Source organism: Notamacropus eugenii, chromosome X, assembly GCF_028372415.1.
Source record: "Notamacropus eugenii isolate mMacEug1 chromosome X, mMacEug1.pri_v2, whole genome shotgun sequence".
Classification (NCBI taxonomy): Eukaryota; Metazoa; Chordata; class Mammalia; order Diprotodontia; family Macropodidae; genus Notamacropus; species Notamacropus eugenii.
This window is the reverse complement of record NC_092879.1, coordinates 32,298,207-32,318,483: the sequence shown is the minus strand read 5'-3', so window position 1 is coordinate 32,318,483 and position 20,277 is coordinate 32,298,207. Positions and strand designations below refer to the sequence as shown.

Genomic DNA, 20,277 nt, shown 5'->3' with positions numbered 1-20,277 from the left:
TCCAAAGACACCTACTTAGCAGAGAGGAAAAAACAAACCCAACCAAACCCTTGCCATCAAGGAGCTGAGCTATACAAGACTCCAGTAATTGCTTTTCGAAAATATAATAGGGACATCAGAGCTTGGCAGCTGTATTAGGTAGAAACCATGTGTTTGGCTGTGGGTGGGTGTGTGGGAGGCTGGGTGTGTGGGTGTATGTTAAAGTTGCTGTATGAACATGCCGGATTAACCTATTCTATCCAGGTACCTAGCTTACTTTAAGAGATAGCATGTCTCAGAGATATATGAAGTGTGTATCTTATGCATATTGTAAATATGTACACACTCAGGCACCATTATAAATAGACACACACAGTCATGTTATAAATGTACAGATCCACAGGCATATTGTAAATGCACACACATGGGCATATTGTAAATATATAGGCACATATAACATAGTGTAAATTTGCGCACACACTTACATAGACATTGACATATATGTGTGTGTATGTATATATGTATATATATTTGTGTACATTGTGAACATACAGGCACACTTGTACATGCTATAAGCTTATGGGCTCACTTGGGTGTGTTATAAATGTGGGTATACATAGGTATGTTGTAAACATATGGGAATATAGGAATAGTGGAAATATACAGGCACACTTATGCATGTAAATAAGCACATGGGCATACTTGTGCATATTTAAACATACAAACTAACTTGTGGATGTTTTAAATACGTAGGCACTCATAGGCACATTGTAAATATATACCTATGGGGAGCAACTAAGTGGTGCTGCTCGTGGATAGAGTGCTGGGCCTGGAGTCAGAAAGACTCTTCCTGAGTTCAAATGTGGTCTCAGACACTTCCTAGCTGTGTGACCCTGGGCAAGTCATTTCACCCTGTTTGCCTCTGTTTTCTCATCTGTAAAATGAGCTGAAGAAGGAAATGACAAATCACTCCAGTATCTCTGCCAAGAAAACCCCAAATGGAGTCACGAAGAGTTAGACACGACTGAAAACAACTAAACAGCAACAAATATGTACCTACTTGTGCAGTCGATCAGCCAGCTTATTTACTATGTACCAGGCATGTTCTGAGCATGGGACTACAAAGAAAGGCAAAAACAATCCCTACCCTCAAAGAGCTCCCAGCCTCATGGAGAAGATAACATGCAAACAATTATATATAAACAAGATATAGACAGGATAAATGGGATAATCACAGAGGGCAGCAGCTAGCACTAAAAAGGACAGGGAAGGGCTGAGACTTGAAGGAAGCTAGGGAGGCTAGGAACCAGAGACAAAGACCGAGAGCATTCCAGACATGGAAGACAGCCATTGAAAATGCATGGAGTAGGGCAACAGAGTGTTTTGTGCTGTGATCAACAAGGAGGCCAGTTTTACTAGGTCCTAGGTTCCTGGAAAGGGACCAAGGAAGGGACCAAGTTATAAAGGACTTTAAAAAAGAGAATTTTTATATTTGATCCTGGATTGAGTAGGGGAGAAAGTGACATGATCACATCTGTGCTTTAGGAAGATCACTTTGGTAGCTGAATGAGGGATGGACTGGAGTGGGGAGAGACTTGAGAAAGGGAGACCAGCCAGCAGGCTATTGTAATAGTACAAACATGAGACTTATACCAGGTAGTGGCAGTGTCACAGAAGAGAAGGAGGCATATTCAAAAGATGATGTGAAGGTGAATTGATGGAACTTGGCAATAGATTGGATATGGGGGTGGGGCATGCAAGAGAAGAAGGGGTCAAAGGTGACACCTAGGTTGGGAGACTGGGAGGATGGAGGCCTGATGGTAATAAAGAAGTTAGGAAGAGGAATAGGTCTGTGGAGAAAGATACCGAGTTCAGTTTTTGACATTTTGAGTTTAAAGGACATCCAGGTCAAAATGCCCATAAAGGTAGTTGGAGATGGGAGACTGGAGGTCAACAGAGAAGTTAGGGGCTGGATAACTAGATTTGAGAATCATCTGCCTTGAGATGATAATTACATCCATGGGAGCTGATGAGAACATTAAGTGAATGAGGTGTGGCACACTTAAAATGTGTACATTCTAAGTACACACATAGGCATGTTGTAAATATACACACCCTTGTGCTCACACACAGTAGTTTCCTTGCCATTGCACAAGTTCCCCTTCCCCCTTTCCAGCAATATCCAGTAGTCTGACACCCTGGAAAGAGTCCCCCTAAGGCCAAGCACACATCAGACTGTGAGCTTCTTGAGGGCAAGGACTGATTTGGGCCTTTTTTTTGGTATTCCTAGTGCTTAGCACAGTCCTGACGCATAATAGGTGCTTCATAAATGATTGTTGACATGACTAGATGCACATGTTTGCATTATAAATACAGAGGCACACATAAGCACGTTGTAAATGAACTGACACCTAGGCACACACTTATGTATATGTATAGCGATATTGTAACAACTTCCTTATTGTCACAATAAGTTCATAGAGCCCTTGTTCACTCTTGTTGAAATATCCATTGCCCTGCTCAAGAGTTTTTCCTTCTCTCACTACTCTTACTCTCTCTCTTGCTGAAACGAGTCATAGATTGTACATTTAGACCTAGAAGGGACCTTAATGGTCATCAGATCCAACCACCTAATTTTACAAATGAGGGAACTGAGGCTTAGAGATCTGAAGCAACTGATTTGAGATTACTTATAGGCTTCTAGATTCATAACCTACAAGGCCATCAGAGACTGTGGAATCTAGCCTCCTCCTGTTCCTGGGGAGGTGAGAGAAGCCAGAGAGTTGACTGAAGGGGCTGGTGTGAGATCTCCTATAGGCCCCTAGATTCATAACTGAGAAGGAAGCCCTCAAAGACTGTGCCATCTAAACCCATTCCCCTTCCTATTACTGAAGCCTAGTTGATTGCTGTGAGATTCCCTCTTAGGTACCCAGAATTTGAAGTAGCTGGGCCCTTAAAGGCCCTGGAATCCATCCCCTCCTGTTACCGAGGAGAAAAAGGAGGGCTAGTGAGTTGAAGGGACCGATAGGAGATTACCCATAGGCTCCTGGATCCATAACCTACAAGGTCATCAGAGACTGTGGAATCCAACCTCCTGTTATGAGGGAGGAGATGGAGGCCAGGGAGCTAAAGGGACTAGGGTGACATAATTCCTAGGATTCCAGATTCATAGATGACAGGGTTATCTGTGCAGTCTAACCCCCTCCTCCTACTGAAGGAAACTGAGACCTAGGGAGCTGAAGGGACTTACTCATGATCACACATAGCTAGCCATTATTATCCCCATTTTTTAGTTGAAGAAACTCAGGTTGTGAGAAGTTAAGTGACTTTCCCAGGGCCAAACAGCTTTTAGTAATTTTTTTAAAAAAGTATCTGCATCAGGATTTGAACTCAGGTTTTCCTGAATCCTACTGTGTCAACTAGCTGCCTTATATTACTGTTGTTTTAACCTACATGTAAGACAATAGATCTAGGATTGGGAGTCATCAAGTCCAACCTCTTCATTTTATTGGGGAGGAAACTGAGGCTCAGAGAAGGGAAGGGACTTACTTCAAACCACACAGAAAATCCTGATTTGGAGCTGGAAGGGCCTTAAAAACCATCTAATCCAAGCCCCTTGTTTTACACATGTAGAGGCTGAGGTTTAGAGAGTTTAAATGACTTGCCCAGGGTTACACAGGTGGTGTCAGAAGCAGGATTTGAATCCAGATGAGTCCCCCTTTATAAAAGGGGGGAAAACAATTAAGCCAACCCCCATGCAGAGTGAGGTGTCTGAAAGCACATTCAACAACATTCACAGCCCCGTCCTCTTCCTGTCCTTGAAAGGAGGCAGGTGCATTCATTCCCTCTTCTCCTGAGGCAAGATTTGTCATTTTAATAGCCTGGTACTCATTTTTTGTTCTTTTTGTTTATATGTTTATATAGTCATAGTCATTGTGTACATTGTTTTCCTGTTTCTGCTGAAATCCCTTTGTATCATTTCATACTCTAGGTAATAAAGATCTAGAAACAAAATGTGTGCCCATTAAGGGAGAATTCCTAAACAAATTATGCGCCATGGCTGGAATGTTATTGCTCCAAAAGGACTTAACAAATGAATGGAGTTTGGAGAAGCATGGGGAGAGGGAAGACTCAGAGAGAGATCTGAAGTGAATGGTTGTTAATATAATAAAGATGACAACTCTCCCAAATAAATGATTTCATGCCCTGTCAGTCACAATACATTGGTATTTAGATAAGTTATAGCATTAGAAAAGATAATAAAGCTCATGGGAGAAGAGCAAAAGGACAAGACTGTCAGGGGAAGTTGAGGGAGGAAAAGGAAGAGGAACTGGTACTGATCTCTCAAATTATTTACAAATCAGTAATCACAAAAACTGTTGTACAGGGTAAGAATTTTTAAAAACATCAGTGGAACAGATGGGGTAATCATGATCAAGAACCAAATATACACAATGGACTAGCGTTTTAGCGTTTAGCTAAGGTCGCAAAACACTGGGAAATGAAATGTGATTTGACAAAACCTAGTGGCAACATAGGAAAACAGTTTGGCAAAAATAGAAGTAGACCCACATCTCGTACCCCATAATAAATTTTAAATAGCTCCATGATTTCAATGTTTAAGAAATCATCTTAAAATGACAGGATAATGGAATGTTATACCTTTTAACTGTGGAGAAGTTAAAAAATAGACATTTATGATTTAGAGTGAATTATACAGGAAAAGAGATGAATTGAGTTGCATAAAATTAAGCTTCTATGCAACAAAAAGAAATGCAACCAGAGTAAAAAGGAAAGAAATAGAGTAGGGAAAAAAATCTTTGCAGTGATGTCACTTTAGAAAGCCTAACAACTGAAATCTGTAAGTAATTGACTCAAGTATATAAAAATACAAAACATTCTCTAATACATCAATGACCAAAAGATAAGAACAGACAGTTCTCAAAAGAGGAAAAGTTATCAGTAACCACATGATTCAAATTCTCTAATAATCATAAGAACCTTACAGCCACCTAGCCCAACCTATAGCTAAACAAACAAGAATTCTCTCTCTCTCCCCTTCTCTCCTTCCCACCTCACTCTGACATGTAGTCAAGTCTTTCCTGGATGGCCTCCACTGAGAAGTAGCCCACTAACTCTTGAGGCAGCTCTCTCCACTTTGGAACAGCCCTTAATTCTTAGGAAGTTTTTCCATATACTTAATTGATAACTCCTCCCCTGTACCTTCTACCTGTTGCTTCTATCAGTGTCAGTTACTCAGAGAAATGCAAATCCTAACAAGTCAGATCAAACAGTAGCAATCTTGGACAGGGAAGGGACCCTAAATTTAGTATTCCATTTCCCATCTCTGTGTTTTTGTATAAGCTGCCCCCCATACCTGGAGTGCATTCCTTCTTAGTCCCACTGCCAGAGTCCTTTTCTTCTTTTAAAGGTCTCACTTAAGTCCCAGGTACCATCTCCTCTGAAGTTTTCACAAGTAGTACAGTGGATAGATCCTGGACTTGGAATCAGCAAGTCCTGAATTCAAATCTAGCCTTAGACTAACTTGTGTGATCCTGGGCAAGTCACTAAACTTCTACCTCAGTTTCCACATCTATAGAATGAGAATAATAATAGAACCTACCTAACAGACTTGTTGTGAGGATAAAATGAGATAATACTTATAAATCCCTTTGAGTATTTTATAAATGCTAGCTATTATCATTTTCCCCAAATTTTGTCAGTTTTTTGTGCTCTCTCCAAATTATCTCCATTGACTTATCTGCATAGATATTGTATCCCTAAGTAGTTGTTAGCTCCTTGAGAGCAACGTGTTTCAGTTTTGTCTTTTATATCCTGAGCACCAGAGTGCTTTATGCTGTAGTAGATGCTTCATAATGTTAATTGAATCTACTTGAGAACCAACCCCTACTTGACCAAGAATACACCAGGAAGTAATTGTCTGGCCTTCCCTTGAAAACTCCAAGTCGGGGAACCTGCCTCTGAGGCAGCCTATTCCACTTTGCAGAGCTCTAAGAAGACTTTCCTTACATTAAACCTCTTTACAACTTCTTCCTAAAGTTTAATCCCTGTATCTCTCTGTAGTTTAATACATTCCTCTTCCATGTGGCAACCTTTCAGGTGCTTGAAGATTATTATGATCCTCCTTCCCCTTCCCATTATCTCTTCTGACAGTTAAAAGTCACTAGCTCATTCAACAGGTCATCACATGGCCTGGTCTCAAAGCCCCTTAAGATCTTGTTGACTTTGAAAGATTTTAGGATTCTGTGGAAATTGAGGGGGTGCCCATCCATTGGGGAGTGGCTGAACATATTGTGATACATGATTGTAATGGAATACTGTTGCGCCATAAGAAATGATGAGCAGGATGATTTCAGAAACACCTAGAAAGATGTATATGAACTGATGCAAAATGAAGTGAGCATAGCCAGGAGAACATTATACCCAGTAATAGCACTATTGTATGATGCTCAGCTCTGAATGAATTAGCTACTCTCAGCAATGCAATGATCCAAGACAATTCTGAAAGACTTAGGATGAAAAATGCTGTCTGCCTCCAGAGAAAGAACTGATGGAATCTGAATGCAGATCGAAGTAAACTATTTTTCACTTTCTTTAGCTTTTTCATGTTTCTTTTTTGGCCTGTGTTTTCTTTTACAACATGACTAGTGTAGAAATATGTTTTGCATGATTGCACATATATAACCCGTGTCAAATTGCTTACTTTCTCAGGGAAAGAGGAGGAGAGGGAGGAAGAGAATTTGGACTCAGAATTTTTGAAAATGAATGCTAAAAATTGTTTTTATGTTTAATTGGGGAAAAATAAAATCTTATTTAAAAAGAAAGGCTTTAGGCTTCTGATCACTGCAGAGATAACATCCAGAAGACTAAAGAAACATGTCTCTCGCCAGAGAGGTGATAAATGTAAAATGCAGAGAGTAACATACATTTTTTTTTACTATAGTCAGTATGGGATTTGTTTTGCAGGACTCTGCATGTTCATAATGAGGGTTTTTTTTGTTCTTTTGGGGTGGGAGTAGGAGTGACATTTTAAATGCATGTAAAATGAATGAATAAGTTTATTTCCTTTTTAAAGATACTGGTTGTTTTCCTCTGGAATTCTCCAGCTTGTTAGTGTCCCTCCTAAAGTCTGGTGTCCAGAACTGCCCACAGTCCTTCAGGTGTGTCCTGAGCAGGGCAGGATGCAGTACGATTTTCTTTTCCTGGCCTTTCTACGCCTGAGCACCATGCCTTGTCTTAATACATCCTAAAGTTGTATTCGTTTTTGCAGGTACTCTATCACATGGTTCACGCATTCAGCTTACCATCCTCTAAAACCCCTAATTAATTGCTATTGCTGCATGACATTTTGGATGTTTTTGCGAATAAAAGAAAACTTGCCAATTGTTTAATATCAATATTACTTACCTAGCATATGCTGCACTGCATTAGGTATAGTATTGCCAAAATAAGCACAATTTTCCTAACTCCAAACATGTTCAATCTCACACTCATGAAGAACTCCACAAAACCAGGTGCTGTTTTTGGAGGCATGCATCTCCTAACTCTTCCCATAGTGCTGAAATTCAAGTGTTCACCGTGCTGCTCTTCCTCATGACAAAGAATACTGAAATAAGAACCACCACCCTAGAGCCGTGCTGTCCCTTTCTTGTGTGGATGAAGCTAATTTTTTTAACCCAAAGGTCGAACTTTCTGTGTGATGACATCCTAGATTTTGCTCAGCTTTCACTTGTTGAAATTATTTTGGAGTCTGACTCTCTTCCACTGTGTTGGCTATCCCTCCCAGCTTTATGCCATCTATGCCTCCATCAAAGTCGTCAGTAAAAATAGTTTAATACCTAGGGCCAAGGGCTCATCCCTGGGACTAGAAATCTCTTTCCAAGTTGACTGAGTCATTAATGACTATTGTTTGGGTCAGTCAATCAATAAACATTTATTAACCTCTGTGCCAAGTATTGTGCTAAGCTCTAGGTATACAAAAGAGGCAAAAGATAGCCCCTGCCCTCAAAGAGCTTACAATTTAATGGGAGAGACTACAAAAGCAGATATATACAAACAAGCTATATACTGGATAAATAGGAAATAACTGACAGAGATCAGTAGTCAGAATGGAGGAGGGAGAGTATTCCAGGTATGGGAAACAGCCAGAGAGAATACTCAGAGCTGTTTGTGGAGCTGCCAAGAGACCAGTGCCCCTGGATCAAAGAGTACATGGTGAGGAGTAAGAAGTAAAAAGACTGGAATGGAAGAGGGAGACAAGTTTTGAAGGGCTTTGAATACCAAACAGCATTTTGTATTTGACACTGGAGTAAAAGGGAGCCACTGGAGTTTACTGAGTTGGGGGGAGGGTGACTGATCAGACCCGAGCTGTAAAAAATAATTTTGGTGACTGAATAGAGGATGGATTGGGTCAGGGAGAGACTTGAGGCAGGCAGCCCCCTGCGCCAAAACAGGCTACTGCAATGAAGGCCAGCACCAGGATAGGGGCAGTGTCAGAATAGAGAAGGAAGTGTATCTGAGAGGTGTTACAGAGCTTAGGTATGAGAGGTAAGAGATAGTGGAGAATCAAGGAAAACTCTTAGATTGCACAGCTGAGGGACTGGGAGGATGGGGTTGCCCTTTAAAGTAATAGGGAAGGTTGGAGTTGGGGGAGAGTCTAGGGGAAAAGATGAGTTCAGTTTTGGACATATTAAGCTTAAGATATCTTCTGGACATCCAGTTGGGGCTGTCTGCAATGCATTTGGAGGTGTGAGATTGGAGGTCAGCAGAGAGTTTGGGGCAGGATAGGTAGGATTGAGAATCGTCAGCATAGAGATAGTAATTAAATCTATAGGAGCTGATGAGTTCACCAAATGAAGTAGTATAGAGGGAGAAGAGGACCCAAGATAGAATCCTGAGGGACATCTATAGTTAGAAGGTATGATCTGAAAGAGTATTCAATAAAGGAAAGAAGAGAAGGAGCACCCAGATAGGTAGTAAAAAAAAAAACCAGAAGAGGGGGAAGAGGGAAGTGAGTGCCTAGGAGGAGAAAGTGAGCCACAGTGTCCAAGGCTGCAGAGAGGTCAAGGAGAATCCAAGTCCATTGCATTTGGCAACTAAGAGATCATTAGTAACTTTGGAGAGAGCAGTTTTGGTGGAGTGGTAATATTGGAAGCTGAGTTTAAGGGGTTAAGAAAAGAGTGAGAGGAGAGAAAGTGGAGGTTCCTATTGTAGACAATTTTCTTGAGGAGTTTAGCTACAAAGGGCAGAAGAGATATAGGACGAGAGTGAGGATGGAAGGAGCAGATAGACAGTAGGAAATGAGCCAGTAGAGAAGGAGAGATTGAGGATAAGTGAGAGTGGGGATGACAGAGGGGGCAATCTGCTGGAGGAGATAGAATGGAATGGGATCACTTGAACAAGTAGAGGGGCTTTGGTAAGGAATAAGGTCACTTCATCATGTGAGTTGGGTGAAGGAGGAGAGAGGGGCAGAAGGTACCTGAGTGATAGGAGATGAGGAATAGGGAAAAAGAGGGGGCTCATAGCTGAAGGGCCTCAATTTTATCAGTAAAATATGAGACAAGGTTCTCAGCTGAGAGAGTTGGGTGAGCCATGGGAGGTTTGAGGAGGGATGAGATGGTTTGGAAGGAATGAGGTGATATGGGAGATAGAGTAGGATTGCCTAGCAGCAGTGAGAGCCCAGTTGAGGTTGTGTAACGTAAATTGGTAGTGAAGTCAATCAGAAGGGTTGTGTGATTTTCTTCATTCAGCAGCATAGGTGTAAAAGTGAAGGCAGCGAATGGTGGGAGTGAATCCAAGGCTGAGGCTTGACTGAACATAGGCACTATGATAAGAGGCCTGAGGGTGACACTCCTCTGCCCACCTCACAACTCTTCTTCCTTGCAAAGGCTAGCCCTAATGAATCAGCTTAAATTATACCATGGTCTGCTGTGAGTCGCAACCCAGTTTAAGAAGTGCCTGAAGAGGTCATGAGTGGAAAAAGTTTAAGGAGCTCTAGTCTAGCCCATATCTCTCCTTACCACAAGGATAGCCTGAAAGAGCTATTGTCTCTTCCATTGGAATGTATGCTCTCTGAGGCAAGAATTATTTCGCTTTTGTCTCTGAACCCCTAGTACTTTGCCCAGTGCTTGGCATCTAGTCAGCACCTGTTAAATGCTTACTGATCAAGGGACTGGATAATACATTGCTGAAGTCCAGTTAAACTATAGGTGTGGTATTCCCCAGACCTATCAGTCCAGTACCTGTCAAAAAAGGAATCCCTTGTCCTTGATGAAGCCATGCTGTAGATTATATGTCATATATGGAATTTGAACCCAGAACTCCATGTGAAAATCGAAGCACCCATCTACTGCTCAGCCATCATGTGACAAATAACACCTCATCCGATTGGAGCAGTACAGATGCAGCATGGTTTCACTCTGTTTTGTGTGAATCATCTGTAAATAAAGGAGAATTTTAGGTATAGGGATTTGGGAGGGGTGGTAGTAAGAGGTGGCCAGGCCTGTGATTTCACTGTACCCGCAAGGAAATCTTAGACACAAGGGCAGATCAGCAGCTGGCTGCAGTTTATAATTGTAGAGTCGTAGAGAGCACTGAGAAATTAAATAACTTGTACAGCTTCCTCCAGCCAGTATATGGGACAGTAGCAGGGTTCAGACCCAGGTCTTCCTGACTACAAAGCCAATCAGTCTTCCTTCCTTCCTTTTTTCCTTCCTCCTTCCTTTCTCTTCCTCTTTCTCTTCCCCTCTCCCTCTCCTTCCCTCCCTCTCTTCCTTTTTTTCTTTTTCTTTCTTTCTTCTTCCCTCCTTTCCTTTCATTTCTTTCTCTTTATTCCTTCCTCCCTCCTTCCATCCTCTCCCTAATTCCTTTCTTTTCCTTCCTTTCTTCCTTCCCTCTCTCCCTCTTCCTCCTCCTCTTTTTTTTTTAACTCAGGAATTTGTTAAGTTCTTGCACTAGGCACTAGGTCCACAGCAGGACAAATCCAAGATAGTCTGTGTAATTTGAGCTTCCATTCTCCTGAAGGGTAAGAAGTTGAGAGGAAGAGGGGAGGGGATGCAGACAACATGAATACAGAAAAGTCAATACATGAGGTATACAAAGTAATGGGGAAGGGCCCTAGCACCTGGGTGGGTAGGGGAGGTGGTAGGAAGAAGGCAGCCTTCCCAGGGGCCTCCGAGGTGAGTCAAGGCCAGTTTCGTAGCCCCTGCGCTACTCTGTAAAAGCTTTTCTAATCATTTAGAACTTTCTTTTTTGTAGGTTTTTCTTTTTCTTTTCTCTTGTTCTTAATTTCTTATGTGAATGCCTTTCCTTGTCAATAGTAACTGAAATACAGTTTCTTAATTTTTGAAAAAATGAAACAGATTCAGCCAATGCTTCTGAAAATCATCCTCCAGAGCTCTCTCCCTTTTCCAATTCATCCTCTGCTTTCCACATTTTCTGGTAAGGGAAGGGGTGACTCTCTGAGCAGAGGCTGACTAATGTAGGCAGAATTCGAACCCGATGACAGCTCCCCACTCTGGGCGATTCATATGGGAACAAATGTTCAAGTGAGAAGGAACCAAAAAAGCCTTGCAAAGGTTTACAGCGTGCTGGGCACCAAATTGAAGACCATAGGGGACAGATAGTGTTTTCATTCCTACTGCTGATTGAAGGGAAGGGAGTCAGAAGGGAGAAGCAGATTTGGCAAGTGAAGGTGTCTGAGAATTAGATTAAGGTTTCTGGACCACAACCTAAAATAAAGGTATGATAGGCTCTTGGCCAGGCAGATAGAGTATACTTTGCAAAGGCTTATTAAAAGCCAATATGCCTAGAGTCTCGTGAATCTGATTGAGAAGGTTTTCAACTGAAAAGGAAAGGGGAGGAAGAAAACTGCCACTATATATTGGTAATAAAACCTGTGGCTTCATATGTCTATGTACAGATATGCAAAGTATGGGCAATAACCAGGAAGAACTAGAAAGTTCAATGCAAGGAAGCACCTTTGACTTGATTTGTGTCATTGAGACTTGGTGAGACTCATGGTTTGGAAATAGGACTCTGGAAGGGGAGAGGGATAGGGGCTGGATGCATGACTTCATTGGCCTAGGGAACTCCCAGGTGAGAGAACCCTCTCTACCAGTGCAAACTGGTACCTTCTCTGCCCCCTGTTGTCTGAAAGAGCTGCTTGGAGGTTAAATGACTTGGCCAGGGTCACACCATCAGGATGGGGATGTAGGAGGTGGGACATGGCTGGGTCTGGGTCTAACTGACTCCAAGGCCAGTTCTCTGTCCATTGTGCCATGCCTCTAAGGTACCTTCTGGAAGGGTATGCTTCATCCAAAACGAGCAGAATGGGTAATGGGGAGGAAGGTGGTGTTGTGAGGAGATAGATTCATGTGAGGGGTCCAGGAACCCAAGCTGAAAGAGAACAAGGTAGAGGGGACTTGGGTGGGATCAGAAAGTGAAGAGAATAGGAACAAGATGTTCATGGTAGACAGTAGACCACGTGAAAAGAAGGCAGAATTACACAAGGCATTTGAGACTCACAACCTCACAACTCTGATATGAAGGCATGATGCTGCAGTAATGGGGACATCTGCTGGAACTCTCCTGTCCAAAGCACAGTATCTAGTAAATTCATGATTTAATGATGGATGCTTTTGTCCTTTAAAAGTCCAAGTTGTGTCAAGGAGGAATAGCTTTTCTGAGCTCAAGTAGACCAATATGGAGGGAATGTTTGTTGGAGTAGAAATAACAGGTACATTAGGGGGCCAAATTTCATGGTAGAAAAGGCAAGGAAGTTAGGCACGCTTTTCTATGCATCCAGGTTTTAGCAGAACAGCTGTTTGGGAAGGATGGGATAAAAATGGTTAATAAGGAGTTAAAACAGGAGATAAATGGGGAGATGCTAAGAGTCCTCTCCATGAGATCAAGTTGCCTGGATCATTGAGTACTGAGCCTACACCAGTGCCCCCTACCCTAGTGGTCAGGGGCAGGGACCCTAGTCTGAGTGATCTCAGCCCTGCAGTGAGTGTCCCTCTGGCCTTCAGCCCAGGTGGAACTGGAGGTGACCTGTGGACACTAGCTGGAATGTGCATGTTGGGCTGTTACTGGCTCACCCTGTCCCACCCGAGTCATCCCCTTACGTTTTCCTTCCTCCTTGTTCTCCCCTCACCCCAATATCACATCTGAATCTGAAGATACCAAGGAAGGGACTCTGGACAGCATCAACTCATCTCCAGGGCCTTTCAGGATTATCTTTTAGGAGGCAGGAAGCTTTCTCCAGACTCAGAGGGACAGCTGTGTCTAATAATTTTCCCTTTTGTGGGTAGATAGGACTTCCTATGGATTTTATGCCTGTGAAAATTTAGTATGGCTCTATCAGCCAAAAACAAACCAAAAACAACCCCCAGCTCTAAACCACAAGCATCAGAAAAACAATTAGAACTAAACCCCACGTTAAAGTCAGGGGTGTCTGCATCCTGGAGAGATGGCTTGCAGGAGCCATCATCTTCCAAGAGGATTCCATCTGGCTCCTGTGTACTCCCAAAGTATCATGCTCCCACCAGAGCTACTCTGAGGCAGTCTGGGTGCTGAGACTGATAATGACTCTTGCCTGTGCTTTGCACTGCATTAAATCTCTCTCTCTGTCTGTCTGGAGGGAGCACATTGATTCCTGTAACAGTTACCACCCATGGCTTTAGAAATGATGACAGCCACACCTCCTCCCTCCCAACCCCCCTTAAAGAACCAAGATGAGGGATGGGAGGAAAAACACTTTTTTTAAAAAAAAACACTCTTTCTGAAAAAGAAAAGAAACCTCATTCAACCAGAGCTGGGAAGATTCTTGAGAACCATGGGACTGAATACTTTTCCTTTCTCTCTTCCCCCAATATCCCCACGTCCTCCAAACCTGTCACCCTTTACACTGGGCCTGACCTTTGACCCACAGTGGAAAGACTCAGTTACTATCTCCCCCTGTGTCATTGATTACATCACTCTTCTCTCCAATAATATTCTGATTGATTTGGCCGTGATTAAAGGGTATGTAGGCCTTGATAGAAAGTCCTCTGATACTCAAAGAACTGACACATGATCCCTGTTATTCTTACTGATCTTTAAAAGATGGAAGGAAATGGGAGAGGTGCCTTAGCATTTGAGATAGGTAAGTGTCCTGATTTTCAGAAGAGGGGCCTACAGGCTACAGGCTAGTGAGCTTCAGTTCCTGATGAAACTCTAAAATGTCTTATTAATGGCTGGTTGTGAGCATTTAGAAAAGGAAGCTGTCATTACTAAAAATCCTCCTGGGTTCATCAAGAGCAAGTCATGCTAGACTAAATCTCCTTTCTTTTTTGAGCTCATAGGTCAAGGGAACTCTTTAAATAGAGAATTCCTAGAGTTTCTGGATTTCGGCAAAATGTTTGACAGCCTGTTGTTCAATGCTTATGGACAGGGTGTATTTGAAACTGGTTGGATGGCCAGACCCAAAGAATAATCACTAATGGGTTGATGGCTTCTTGGAAGGTGGTCTCTGATGGAAAACTTCAGGAGTTCACCCTTGGCATTGTACTTTTAGCCAGAGATGGTGCTGATGCTCTCCTGGTCTACATTAAAAGCAGCATAGTGCCCCAAATGAGAGGGGCACCAGTTTCACTTTCTTTTCCCTTGGCTGGACTCTATCTGGGAGTACCATGTTCAGTTCTAGATTGTACACCTTAGAAAAGGTATAGACGAAGTAGAGCGTGCTCAGAACAGGGCAGCCAGTGAGGACGAAAGGCCATTACCCTCTGAGGCCTGAATAAAGGGACCGGAGAGGGTTAGACTGGAGAGGAGATCAAGTGGGGCTTAGCAACTCCTTTCTAGTACTAGAAAGACTGTCCGGTGGGAGAGTCTCTAGAGGGCAGACTAATGGAAACAATTAGCATCAACCCAATGGCCACTCAGCATAAAGAACTTCCTACCCACAACAGCTATCCAAAAGTGAACTGGGCCGCCTCTGAGGTCCCTCTGGCTCTAAGATTCCAGGGGTTGCAAAGATTAGTAGGTTCTTAAAATTTGCAGACCACCCACCACTGCACATTTTTTTTAAAGTGCCCAAGTATTCACTGTTGATTGTATTGATCTTTTCCCCACCTTAGCACACATAGCCATTATGAATCAACAAGCATTTATTAAGTGCCTACTATATACCAGGTACTATGTCGTTGCTGTGTTTGTCCTTCATTCTCGAAGACGACCATGACATCAAGATGATGATGACATGACTTGCAGTTGACTTTGATTTGAGTGAGGGAAGGCTGTGCAAGGTCACCAGCCTCACTTTCTTCTCCTGAGCCATTTGGGTCCAGTGGCCAGATACTCATCAGGATAACTGGCACCAGGCACTATGTAAGGTGCTGAGAATACCAAGAGAGAATGAAACAGGAATTTATTTTCTAATGAGGCATTAGAATACATTATTAGTAATGTTATCTGTTTAAAATACCTCATTTTTCCAATTACATATGAAAACAATTTTTAACATTCTTTTTTTAAATTTAGATATCCAAATTTTCTCCCTCTTCCCCCCCAAATTGAGAAGGCAAGCAATTTGATATAGATTAGACATGTGCAATCATACAAAATATACTTCCGTTTTAGTCACGTTGTGAAAGAAAACATTGACCAACAAACCCCATAGAAAGTGAAAAAAAAATATGCTTCAATCTATATTCAGACTTCATTAGTTCTTTCTTTGGAGGCAGATGGGATTTTTCATGATGGGTCCATTGGAATAATCTTGGATCATTGTGTTGCTGAGAATAGCTAAGTCATTCCCCATTGATTGTCGTACAATATTGCTGTTACTATGGACGATGTTCTTCTAGTTCTGCTCCCTTCAATTTGAATCAGTTCAAGTAATGTTATCTTTGAAAATAAAGGATAGTAATATGTATTTGTGTCCTGACCTCCTTCTCACTCCCTAAAATGGGGTAGCTAGGTGGTGCAGTGGATAGAGCACCAGTGCAGGAGTCAGAAGGACCAGAGTTCAAATCTCACCTCAGACACTTGACACTCACTAGCTGTGTGACCTTGGGCAAGTCACTTAACCCCAACTGCCTCATCCTGGGTCATCTCCAGTCATCCTGATGAATATCTGGTCACTGGATTCAGATGGCTTTGGAGGAGAAGTGAGGCTGGTGACCTGCACAGCTGTCCCTCACTCAAAACAAAGTCAAGTGCAAGTCATGTCATTATTTCTCTGATGGCACAGTCTTCTTTGGCAATGAAGGACAAACACAACAACTCCCTAAAATAGATACTAATGATAGTAGGTACTGAATCCCAAGGAGCATCAGGTCTGGAGTCAGGAAGTTCTGAATTTCAGTGCAACCTCAAACAAACTGACCCTGGGCGAACTGTTTGCCTTGGTTTCCTCAACTGTAAAATGGGGATAATAGCACCTATCTCCCAGGGTTGTTGTGAAGATGAAATGAGATAAAATCTGTAAAGCATATGGCAAACCTTAATGTGCTTTATAAATGCTAGCTCTCATTATTATTACCACTGACATTATGATTTCCAGAATTTTCTTTTTTTTTATTAATTTATTTAACTTTTAACATTCATTTTCACAAAATTTTGGGTTCCACATTTTCTCCCCTGTTGTCCCCTCCCCCCACCCCAAAACACCGAGCATTCTAATTGCCCCTGTCTGCCAATCTGCCCTCCCTCCCTCCCCACCCCTTCCCTTTGGAAGGCAAGCAATTCAATATAGGCCAGATCTGTGTAGTTTTGCAAATGACTTCCATAATAGTAGTGTTGTGTAAGAACTAATTATATTTCCCTCCATCCTATCCTGTCCCCCATTACTTCTGTTCTCTCTTTTGATCCTGACCCTCCCCATGAGTGTTGACCTCAAATTGCTCCCTCCTCCCCATGCTCTCCTTCCATCATACCCCCCACCCTGCTTATCCCCTTATCCTTATTCCTTCCTTTAGTAGAATGTGATGAGAGTAAACTTCATGTTTTTCTCTCACCTCCCCTCTTTTTCCCTTCACTAAAAAGTCTTTTGCTTGCCTCTTTTATGAGACATAGTTTACCCCATTCCCTTTCTCCCTTTCTCCTCCCAATATTTCTCTCTCACTGCTTGATTTCATTTTTTTTTAAAGATATGATCCTCTCCTCTTCAGTTCACTCTATGCACTCTGTCTCTATGTGTGTATGCGTGTGCGTGTGCATGTGTGTGTGTGTGTTATCCCACCCTGTACCCAGATGCTGAATAGTTTCAAGAGTTACAAATATTGTCTTTCCATGTAGGAATGTAAACAGTTCAACTTTTGTAAAGTCCCTTATGACTTTTTGCTATTTACTTTTTCATGCTTCTCTTCATTCTTGTGTTTGAAAGTCAAATTTTCTTTTCAGCTCTGGTCTTTTCATCAAGAATGCTTGAAAGTCCTCTATTTCATTGAAAGACCAATATTTCCCCTGAAGTATTATACTCAGTTTTGCTGGGTAGGTGATTCTTGGTTTTAGTCCTAGTTCCTTTGACTTCTGGAATATCCTGTTCCACGCCCTTCGATCCCTTAATGTGGAAGCTGCTAGATCTTGTGTTATCCTGATTGTATTTCCACAATACTTGAATTGTTTCTTTCTAGCTGTTTGCAATATTTTCTCCTTGACCTGGGAACTCTGGAATTTGGCCACAATGTTCCTAGGAGTTTCTCTTTTTGGATCTCTTTCAGGCGGTGATCTGTGGATTCTTTGAATACTTATTTTGCCCTCTGGTTCTAATCTCAGGGCAGTTTTCCTTGATAATTTCATGAAAGATGATGTCTAGGCTCTTTTTTTGATCCTGGCTTTCAGGTAGGCCCATAATTTTAAATTGTCTCTCCTGGATCTATTCTCCAGGTCAGTTGTTTTTCCAATGAGATATTTCACATTATCTTCCATTTTTTCATTCTTTTGGTTTTGTTTTGTGATTTCTTGGTTTCTCATAAAGTCATTAGCCTCCATCTGTTCCATTCTAATTTTGAGAGAATTATTTTCTTCAGTGAGCTTTTGAATCTCCTTTTCCATCTGGCTAATTCTGCTTTTGAAAGCATTCTTCTCCTCATTGGCTTCTTGAACCTCTTTTGCCAATTGAGTTAGCCTATTTTTCAAGGTGTTATTTTCGTCAGCATTTTTTTGGGTCTCCTTTAGCAGGGAGCTGATCTGCTGTTCATGCTTTGACTGCATGTCTCTCATTTCTCTTCCCAGCTTTTCTTCCACCTCTCTAACTTGATTTTCTATGAGCCCTTCTATGGCCTGAGCCCATTGAGTGGGCTGGGATATAGAGGCCTTGACTTCTGTGTCTTTGCCTGATGGTAAGCATTGTTCTTCCTCATCAGAAAGGAAGGGAGGAAATGCCTGTTCCCCAAGAAAGTAACCTTCTATAGTCTTATTTCTTTTCCCTTTTCTGGGCATTTTCCCAGCCAGTGATTTGACTTCTGAATATTCTCTTCACACCCACTTCGCCTCTGGATCCTCCCAGCCACAGCTTGGGGTTTTAGATTCAAATGCTGCTTCCAGCCTCAGGGCTTTTGGTGGGGGCAGGGCTGCTATTCAGTGTGAGATTAAGTTCAGGTGCTCAGGTGGGGGCAGGGCTGCCTCACAGGCTCAGGTCCCTCAGGGGGTTTATGCAGAGACCTTCAACAATGGATCCAGGCTCCTGCCTGCTTGGGGAGCCCCGGTCTGCTCCCGTCTCCGCTGTTGCCTCCCGAGGGGGCCTGAGTTATGGGGGCACCCCACTCCCCTCTCGACCCGCCAAAGAGACCCTCTCACTGACCCCTGTCACCTGTGGGTGGAGGGACCCGCGTGGCTGCTGGAGATCCCGTCCCTGAAGCCTGCTCGGATCTTTTCCTCTTGGTGCCGCGGCCGCGGCAGGGCTGTACTCAGCTCCCAGTCCCGGCGCCCAGTCCGCGGCGTGAAGGACCTTTTGCAAGAGGTTTGCAGGTCTCTCTGGAACAGAAATCTCCCTCACTCCAATGTTCTGTGGCCTCTGGGTGCAGAATTCGCCGTGAGTTACTTTTTTGTAGATGTTTTATGGGTTGTGGATTCGGAGCTATGTGTATGTGCGTCTTTCTACTCCGCCATCTTGGCTCCGCCCCCAGAATTTTCTAATAGTCTTGCTTACAAACTCTTGATTTTTTTTTTTTTGCTTTTCCATACTATAGTACTTTATATTTCTACTAGAAAAGTATTGATGATGGTAAAAACCACCTGCATATGCACCCAGATGGAATGGATGCTAAGCTGGGTACTCTTAACCTTCCATGCTTATTGTTACTGTCACCTTTTGAAGGTACTTAAAGGTAATCAGAATTCAGCTGGATGCAGTCAAACACTATGCACTATATGGCAAAAGTGTAAAGGAATAATGATGTGGGGTTTTATGTCTTTGTCACTCTCTCGTGTTTTCAATCAGGAGCCAGCAGAGAAGAAATCTACAAGCACTGGGAATGGTTGGAACAAAATGTCATGAAGACCTTATCTGTGTTTGACTCAAATGAAGATATTACTAGTTTTGTGCATGGAAAGATAAGAGTAAGTGCCGTGGAATCCTTCTAATAGCAGAAAGGCTACAATCCTAGTGCTGAATGGGGTTTCCAGGTAGCCTTGACTATGATTTTTCAAGGCACCTCCTTCAGTGGCTAAGTTTTGTTCATTGTGTTTTCATGATCTTTCTCTCTGTCTCTGTCTCTGTCTGTCTGTTTTTCTGTCTCTATTTCTCTCTCTGTTTCTGTCATACACACACACACACACGCACGCACGCACACACACACACACACACACACACCCATACCCATACCTATACCCTTTCTCTCCACTTCTTTCCTGTCTAGACCATTGTCATTGGTCTGTTCCTGCCTTGCAGCCGTCCTTCTCAACAGTGCCCAAGAAATCTTCCTAACCCACAACCTTGGTCATGTTATTCCTCTACTCACAAACCCATTTACCCCTTGATAAAGTGTTCACTCCCAGTCCTGTTGTCCCAGGCAACTCCTGGGTTTGTTCCAGCCTCCTACTCCAATCTCATCTTCACACACCTGATGCTGTAGCCAAACCACTTCCCTCTTGAACAATGTGCACATGCATGTGTACACACACAGATATATCCCACCTCCATGTGTAAAAGTGATCACCCCCTTTTCCCTCTTCAAATATCTTGTAGTGCTTTGTCTGGTTCTCCCTGGTGTACCTATCTCACTCTACCTTGTGTTCTAGTTCTTTGCATATATTTTCCCCACTATCAAACTGTCACCTTCTTCAGAGCAGAGC

General features: G+C 42.6%; 1 protein-coding gene and 1 long non-coding RNA gene across 6 annotated transcripts in view; one reads left to right on the top strand and one right to left on the bottom strand.

Moving 5' to 3' along the window:
* The window catches only part of TBC1D8B (TBC1 domain family member 8B), a 110,177-nt gene that overhangs the window by 34,133 nt on the left and 55,767 nt on the right, over positions 1-20,277 (top strand). For all 5 annotated transcript variants that reach the window (XR_011971118.1, XR_011971120.1, XR_011971119.1 and 2 more), the window contains exon 3: positions 19,424-19,542. Coding sequence is in view for 2 of the 5 variants with exons in the window: in XM_072626478.1 (XP_072482579.1) it covers positions 19,424-19,542 (119 nt within the window). In the remaining 3 variants the exon portion in view is untranslated. The remainder of the gene's footprint in view (positions 1-19,423; positions 19,543-20,277) is intronic.
* Positions 15,160-20,277, bottom strand: part of LOC140515655 (uncharacterized) — a 72,702-nt gene continuing 67,584 nt past the window's right edge. The window contains exon 3 of the long non-coding RNA XR_011971121.1: positions 15,160-15,374. This is a non-coding gene — a long non-coding RNA (uncharacterized lncRNA). The remainder of the gene's footprint in view (positions 15,375-20,277) is intronic.